The sequence below is a fragment of the Rutidosis leptorrhynchoides genome, chromosome 2 (assembly GCF_046630445.1).
Source record: "Rutidosis leptorrhynchoides isolate AG116_Rl617_1_P2 chromosome 2, CSIRO_AGI_Rlap_v1, whole genome shotgun sequence".
Lineage (NCBI taxonomy): Eukaryota > Viridiplantae > Streptophyta > Magnoliopsida > Asterales > Asteraceae > Rutidosis > Rutidosis leptorrhynchoides.
In genome coordinates, this window is record NC_092334.1 from 538,550,619 (window position 1) to 538,559,823 (window position 9,205).

The 9,205-nt window shown below is 32.4% G+C and overlaps 1 protein-coding gene across 1 annotated transcript; it reads right to left on the reverse strand.

Moving 5' to 3' along the window:
• Window positions 1-4,780: 4,780 nt before the first annotated feature.
• On the reverse strand, window positions 4,781-8,081 carry LOC139889632 (heme oxygenase 1, chloroplastic-like). Its single transcript, XM_071872573.1, has 5 exons — window positions 8,017-8,081; window positions 6,096-6,325; window positions 5,719-5,942; window positions 5,072-5,179; window positions 4,781-4,873 (listed from the first exon to the last, which is right to left on the reverse strand). The coding sequence occupies exons 1-5, from the start codon at window positions 8,079-8,081 to the stop codon at window positions 4,781-4,783; spliced, it is 720 nt and encodes a 239-aa protein (XP_071728674.1).
• Between the last annotated feature and the right edge of the window lie 1,124 nt (window positions 8,082-9,205).

Here is a 9,205-nt window from a genome sequence, read left to right on the forward strand (position 1 = left end):
CTTAGAATTAAGTGTGGAAAAATTCTGAAGCTTCACTTGGTTGAAGCTCCCACCAGTTGTAGCCTCCAAAGTGTATGTTGGAATCTCAAAGTGTATGTTGAACATGGGTAGTGTATGTTGGGTAGTTCAGCATCAATATATAGAGTTAGCAGTTCAACATCATTTGATGATTCAGTCAACCGGTATGTACACAGTTTAACATCATTTGTTGATTCATATTGTTTACATAACTCGATATTGGTCAAATGTAGTGAACCTATATTCCAACTGTATATAATTTTCATAAGGATAAACAACAAATGATGTGGCAACATGTAACCAACTACTTTGTTCTTGATACCAACACCGAATTAGGTATTTACAGTTAGCGAAGACATATACGAAAGCTACTAACAGTTAATCTCATTATATGTAATACATGAGGCATGAATTAACATTATTTTCATTATTAACTCACTGTTTAATGGACTACGTATTATGGTACTCATATAATGGATCAATCAACAACATGGTGCATTAACTCTATTATATCATTTACCCATGGAGATTTATTTGAATCTCAAAATCTTGTGTTTATCACTTTACTAATTACAAAGTATATAGAACTAATAGCTCCAACTGTTAATTTTGATGCATTGTGAGAAAAAAAATTCTTATATGTTGCTAATTTGTACATCATGTGTTGATGAGAATAGGAATATAACATTAAACTAGTGAAATGACCCGTGAAACTACATGTTTGTTTAAACAAAATAGTTTAATGATATGTTTTAGGTATTAAGTGAATGTAAATGCTAAAGTTATTTACTTTAATGACCCGTGGAATCACATAGTCCGACTAAGAAACTCGTCAGCTGAACATTTCATCAAACACCTAAAATGCATATTAAACAATCCACATCCAATTATAAGAGATAATATTGGTTGCCATTTTATTTTAAAAGTATAAATTAAAATATAAATGTAGAATTGGTTTCCTTCTGCCTAACTTTTATACCTTCTCGTACTCAATTCAAAATAATTAATTAAAGTAATTTAAAATTATTTAATTTTAATAATTAAAATAATTATTAATAAGATAAGATTTAATAATAATAATAATCAATTAATAAGATTTAATTTTAATTTAAAATTATTTAGATTAATGACATCACCCACCATACTTATATTTTTTTTCTTTTTATTTTTGATTTTTTCTTAACAAAGAAATTAACCTAATAATGACATCATCATTTTAACAATATAATAGAAACTATAGACGTCTTAAAATAAGTGACACATTTGAAATGATTTTTGAACAGCCGTGCATCGCACGGGCTCAAAACCTAGTTATATTTATTCAAAACCTAATTACAGACAATATGAAATTTAAAATTGAACATACACATTAGTGTAACCTTCGAAAAGAATATTATTTAAGTGAGGTATATATAACCGGCGTTTTAATCAAAAGAGAAACACTTTTTAAGGGTAAGTAATTTTTTTTCGGTTTTTTGAAGAAAAAAAAAATTTAAACATTAAGATCACATGAAAATATGAACATTTTTAAAAAATATTTTGTGATAAATGTTATTATTTTGACGGAAATGCTCGAAAAAATAAATAATAACATGCATTATGAGTAATGTTTTAATTAGAGTTTTTTTAAGAGTTTAGAAATTATGGATTAGAAATTGCGGTTCATAAATTAGGGTTTATGGTTTAGAAATTAAGGTTTAGATTGAATTTTTAACACGGACGGTTTAGAGTTTAGGGTATAGGGTTTAGTGTTTTGGGTCTAGGGACTAAACCCTAAACTCTAAATCGGAATAAATTTTGAAAAAAAAAACTTCACATAAGATGGGAAAAAACGATGAAAAAAAATTCTAATTAAAACATTACTCATGATGCATGTTATTCATTTATTTCTTCGAGAGTTTTTCCGCCAAAATAATAACATTCATCACAAAGTGTCTTTTTTAAATGTTCATATGTGATGTTAATATTAAAAAAAATCAAAAAGATAAAAATAAAAGAGTTAATTACACTGATGGTCCATGTGATCTTGGTTAAATTACGTCGCTAGTTCCTAACTCTTAAAAATTATATGTTTCGTCCCTGTGGTTTTTAGTCTAAACGGTGGTGGTCCCTGTCGTCTTGGTTAAATTACGTCGCTAGTCCCTAACTCTTGAAAATTATATGCTTCGTCCATGTGGTTTTAATTCCAAACGGCGGTGGTCCCTGTGGTCTTGATTAAATTACGTCACTAGTCCCCAACTCTTAAAATTTATATGCTTCGTCCTTGTGGTTTTGTAGTCCAAATGGCGATGGTTAGGAATTTATAGATAATTTGAATTATAGTGCTACAAATGAAGATGAGGAAGATGCAAATTAAAAAATTGGAGTAAGAAATAAGGGAATTGAAAAAAAAAATCAACTTTATATTTTAGGTGTTGATCATGATCCAAAGACAATTTTTTCTTGGGCAAATCTTTAGAACTTCAAGAGAAGTGAAAAGATCTAGTCAACAATATTGAAACTAGAAGGGAATTGAAGCTTGTAAAAATGACTTGGAGAGAGTGAGAGTTGTTTTTGTTGGAAAAAAGAGACTGAGTTAGGGGCTGTGCTGAGCCAAGATTCAAATGTCCTTGGGTGTTACACGTTAGAAAGTTACAAGTTGGTGAAACATGGAAGGTTAAAACATACTGCAATAAACATAAGTGTGACTAAACTAGAGTTATCAAACAATGTTCATCTGTTTATTTGATAAAGGGGATTATGCAACAAATTGAGGGCAATTCAGACATACCAACACATGCTTTAAAACAAGAGTTAGAGAAAAGTATGCAGTCAAAGCGAGTAATCATAAGGCATATTATGCAAAACAGAAAGCACTTCAATGTATTCAAGGTGATTACAAACAACAATACACCTCATCGAAGACGTCCGAATAATGACATGAATTCCGCAATAACACCTCATCGTAACGAATTAATTGCCTTAACGATCGTTGAATTGAATAAACCCTAACCGAATTGAACCCTAAAGCTTGTATCGAGTGGAACTCGATAAGTAACAATAGAACTCTAGAAAATGACATTTGGGATTTTATTCGGTATATAGTGTTTAAAATCAAAGAGTACGTGTTTAAATTACATTTTTAGACACAATGTGATCATCACGTGTTTCCACGTAACAGAGACATTTCACGGAAGTTTAAAAAGGGACCACTGTCGTTTGGACTTAAAACTACAGGGACGCATCATATAATTTTTAAGAGTTAGGGACTGGCGACGTAATTTAACCAAGACCACAGGAACCCCCGCTGTTTGGACTTAAAACCACAGGGACGAAGCATATAATTTTTAAGAGTAAGGAACCAGCGACGTAATCGGACCAAGATCACAGGGACCATTAGTGTAATTAACTCAAAATAAAAAAATTATTTCCCCTTGTCTCAAGAAAATGATTCCCTCTTGAAGATGATGTTATATAGCTAATTATCATTATTTTTATCCAATAATAAAACATGCATGTGTGTAGGTGAAAGAATTGTCGTTATTTTTGAAAAAGGATATATAGCATAAAAAGTGCCTAAAATCAAGTTAAACACATATTATAATGGACCATAGAGACAGCTACATATTGGGTCAAGTATGGCATAAAATGTTTGGGCCTTACACATGTGTCCCCGTTGCCAAAAACCACCTTCGGCAGTTTTCCACTTGTTATTATGGGTTTATATGAAATTAATGTTTTAATTTCAGACAGGCCCCGCCGGCCCAATTGTAGGCTTATAGTTTATAGTCCGTATTATAGGCTCACATGTTAGCTTAACGTATGTTTGGAACCTTTGGAGAGTGAACTTGTTTTTTCTAAAAGCTCTCCAATCAGTTACATTATTCCGTTGTCTTTAAGTTTAGCGATGGAGCTTGAACTAGTTCATTAAAGGTTTAGGATCATCAAATTATATTGTTCAGTGGGAGCCAATATTACTATAATATTTAATTAAGTTCTTTGGGAAAAATTTGAATACGAATATAAAAGCTCTTTGAGTTAGTAACGTTATGACTTTTGAATCAACTAAATCAGAGTCCGTATGAAAAAGATATAACCAAAATGGTGAAGGCTCGTTGAATTTGCGAGTTGTCATTGTTTACATCATATTTTCATCACACGAGCTCGGATTTAGTTAAATAAAATGCTCAGAGGCTCGTAACTCATAAAACTACAATTTTCATTTTTGTTGGGGTGGCCAAAGCCCCACCCTGCCATCACTAAGCTCCGTCCTTGTTTAAGTTTCTTTCTAAAGACTTCAATGGCACGGGTGGTGTATTCGGACCGTCTTTCCCTTTTTCTTCTTGCAAAGGCGAAGAAAGACAAGACATATTGGGCTAGTTATTATTTTTTGTTTTCCATTTGTCTTTTTGGTAAGTGTGGGAGCCAAAAAAAGTTTAGTCCTTCAATTATCGGATGACGCTTGATTTTTTTTAGTCTTTTAGAGAGAGAGTGCTAACGTGACATTGACGTATATCGTCAACTCATCGGTTGATAGTGATTTAAGTGGAAATGATGCAATGTATTTGATGTAACGATACATGAGAAACATGGTCATTCTTAAGGGTGTGCAAGTGTATAATCATCATATAAGAATTTTAAAATGTAAGACTTCAAGATTTCATATATCATAATTCATAATATTATTTCAGTTTTACAAGTTGAAACAGTAGAAAGCAGAGCATTCAGGAGGCTAGATATATATTACTAACAAACAACCACAATTGATACAAAAGCAACAATTTTATACCAAGGTTAGATGGAAAATGTCGCGATTGAATTTGAAAGATATCTCGATTTCATCAAGACAATGATCCTTCTCATCTCTAGTCCAGTTCTGTTTAAGGCATAAAAGAAAAGAACAAGTGATGAGATTACAACAGAAACATCAGCACTTTAAAGGTCATATAATGTGGTATCTATATAATCAAGTGGGTTAGTTTTTGTTGAAACAACTAGTAGTATAATAGTACTCTTATTTCAGGAATCAAAAGTAGAAGAATTGATAAATTATTTAAAATGACTATGTAATTACCTGAGCAACCTTATTTAATTTCTCCCTGAAGTACTGCAGTGTTATGGTAATATCACCATCCCATTTGTAAAACTCCAGTTCTTTCCCATTCAAGAGCTTTGCAGCTACCTACAAATTTTAGTGGGTTTACTTGGTCATTAGTGAGATATCGTTGGTCGCAACTTGCATGATCCCCCATTAATGAAAAATCGTTAATCGCGACTTGGACTTTTCGGTCATGACCGAGAAATTATATGTCGCGAATTGAATTTCCCGGTCATGATCGAAAATTTCAGGTGACCACTTGGATTTCCTTGTCATGTCAGAAAAATCCAAGCAAGTCGCAAATCGCAAATTTCATGTTTTAATCTACGAGTTGTTTGAAGTTCATGGTCATGACCAAGAAATTTTGGGTCGCAAGCTAGATTTTACAATCGTGACCTAGAAATTATAGGTATGGAGTAGTCAAGCCCCCGGGGCGCGAGACCTGGTACAGGGTAAATTGCAAATAATGCGCACTCTCTAGTCACACTCCCTTTTTGAACGATTTGGCATAGCCAGGATCGAACCCGAGTTACTGTGCTTTATTGAGCAACCTGGTGGCCACTCAGGCAAGCCTGCGTGGTTTTTTAATATTTAATTTAACAATAATATAGATTTATCTTAACCTTTCTTCCAATCATCCGGCCACCCGCAGTTTGCCCAAAATATATCACGTATAAGTGACATATGAACGCTTGCGGGTCATTTTTTGACAACTTTTCGATATAAAGAGAATAATCAAGCCCGACTGGTAAAGGTTGCGGAATAACATGACCTTGTTCTTTAAACCATTGTAAATCTTTTGACAAATTTAACGCTCTTTCAAGCCCTGTATTCCTGAATTCTGCATCTGCATTGCAAAACCAATAACTCTTATAAACGAAATCCAAAAACGTATATTGTATGTGTTTCGCTACATAAGAGAAGTTTGTAGTATAAGTTCTATACATACAAAACGGTAACGTATGAAGTTTAATACACGAGTTTAAGACAATAAACTCACATTCAGGAAAATCAGCCTGACAAATAATCTTGTCAAGAGTATCATAAATCAATTTCCTATCAACCAAGAACTTCAAGTAACCATCAAGAGTTGGGTCCCACTCACGCCATGGTTTTATTTGAGTTTCTTTTTGGCCTTCTTTAGATTGATCTTTTGTATGGAGTTTCATAGCAACAGACCTCAACTCATCCACAAACCCACCAGTACATTTCTTCGCCATTTTCTTTAGACTAAAAAACAAAAAGATTCGCACTTTTAATTGATGTGTGCATGATAGAAAAGAAAGTTAGGGGTTTTATAGAGTTCGAAAATAGTAAATGACAACGCATCTGGTGCATGTATATTATTATTATTATTGAGATTTTTTTATTTGAAATTGAAACAAATTAATAAAATATCTTTAGAACAACCACTTTTATTTCTTCGAAAAATATTACTCGGTAATAATTTTTCAAAAATAGTTATTTCATTCACACATGACCAGATGCAACAAGATCACCTCGATGGTAGTATCAACATATCGAAAACACAACCAACAAGTCTATCCCTATACCTCTTTATCTCTTTTATCTAATTTTTTTAATTTGTTTGATTAGTTAATATTACTCTCTTCCCTCTCTAAATCTTCAATCTTTTACATTAGTACCATTTTCAATTGATTTAATTCGTTTACATATAGCGTCATGGATAAATCTTCCATCTTTTATAATAGGTAAAACCCGTCCAATGCACGTATTTTGTTATCTTCATATTTTGCGTATTCATGTTTGTGAATTGTGTAAATTAAAATTCAACAAATATAAAGTAACTAAGGATGGTTTTATACAGTCGTGTATTTTTGCGTATAAAGGGTATCATGAAAATCAATATTAGTTAGTTTTGAGGAGGAAATGATGAAGCAGAGTAACTTTAGTGATGGATATAGACATGATTGTAAAAAATCCGATTACTCGTCGATTAATCTTCGATTAATCATTTATAAAAGTCATCCGTTCCGATTTTTTAAAATCCGTATAATTAATCAGTCAACGTCAATTGATGAGCCGAAATCGAATTTGGTAATTAAAGTCCGTCAAAGTCAAAATTGGTCAGCATTTTAACATGAATTTAAACTATAAATTTATAGTTTTTGAATAAAATGAACAAATTTAGACAATTATGTTAAAGTTTATGTTTATGTTTATGTTTATGATTTTCTTCTATATTTACACATATAATTTTTCAAATTTAATATTTAAATGCCTAAAGTACAATCCAATTAATCCGCGATTAAGCCCCGAATTGCCGATTAATCCTTCCAAAATCCTAACCGATTAATCTCGGAATAGCGAATTTTGCAACCTTGGATATAGGTATTCTTAAATCTAAATCGCTATGGTTGAATTTTTTTTTTTTTTTTTTTTTTTTTTTTGTGTCAAAATTATATCGCTATTATTTGAAAATTTTGGCTAAGGGTATAAATAACAGTCACCTTTTGTAGTAGTACATTCAGGATGGTATCATGTCGGGTTTAGGTAAGTTCAAACCCAAACCCGATTTTCAAACCCGGACTCGAACCTGCCGGGTCCCCACTTAGTTACTAACTAGAGGTAAACAGATTTTCCCACAGATATTCGGATCTTCATTATGAACTATCGGATAACAGGTTTTCCCACGTGTATTTGAGCCTTTATTCGAGTATACGAGGCCCGATAATCGGGTATACGGGACGAGTAATCGGGTTTACTTTAAGACTTTTTTGTGTCGTTAGTCCCTCCATTATACACCAAAAAACTAACAGCGTCCCTCCGATTTTTTTTCCTAACAACGTCCTTCCATTATTCCATTTAAACATACCGAGTCCCTCCGTCAAACATCCGTTAAAAAAGTCTGTTAAGTCTTGACATGTGCATCGCATGTGAGGGTATAATAGAATTTTTACCTATCTTTATCTAAATTTGAAACCTGCATTTGCTCAACTTGTTCTTCACCAAAATTAAAAACCATAATTGTTTTTAAAAATTAACACCCCAGTACTTATGAATGAAATCTCGGATTGAATCAACACCTTCAATCAATAGCAATATGTTTCTGAAGCTCCGATGGACATCTTTTGTGAAGATTGTTGATCCAAAACATATTAAAATTGCATAATCAAGTATGCACAACAACAACTACTTCTTCATATATTCTTCAAAAACCGCCATTAAAACAAATTAAAGGATCCTTCAATTGAACGAATTAGATCCGCAAATCAATTGAAAAACATTTTAGATGTAGCGATTAACGTGTTTCATGATGAATTCATCATCAAAACTTCATCGAATTTTGATTTTGGTTGATCAACGGTGACGTATTTTCTTATGAACTTCAAAGTTGAACATCACGATTTAGTCTGAATTAGAAGATGATTCCAGCACGAAAAACGGGGAAATTATTTATTGATTACTCGACAATCAACACTTGAACTTGAAACTCAGTAATTTAGTCCAATTAAAATGTTGACCAAATACTTCAAATCGTTGACCTTCTGATCTAGAGCTCGATGATGTTTCTCATTCTGATTTTATGAATCAGGAAGCATAGACAAGTATCCAGGAATATGAATCTGTGATTAATTGACTCAATCATTGTTGAGATAATCCGTAGAGCAAATCGACTAGTGTTTTCGGTGTGAGTGTTCTTAATTTATTTAAGCAACAAGAAATGTTGGGTTTATGATTTATTAAATCTTGGTGTGAGTATTCTTGATTATCTTCATCATCTGCAGATGAGGTTCTTTTAATAGGAATAAGATAATTGGGTTGCTGGTTTCAATTTTTTTTTTTTCAATTAGGGTTTGTAAGTTTGGGGAAGAACAAGATGAGCAAAAAGGCTGCAGATTCGGATGAAGAATAATGATAAAAAGATGATTTTACCCTCACATGCGATGCATATATTAAAACTTAACGGATGGTTGATGAACTCGGTACGTTGAAATGGGATAATGGAAGGATGTTGTTAGCCAAAAAAATGGCTTTATTAATCAAGTCAACAACAAGCGTCGATTTATTGGCGATTTGACTGCCGCTTAGAGCCTAAATTGAATTTCATGCAAGTTTTAAAATCCATGAAAATTTGATTTTACCATT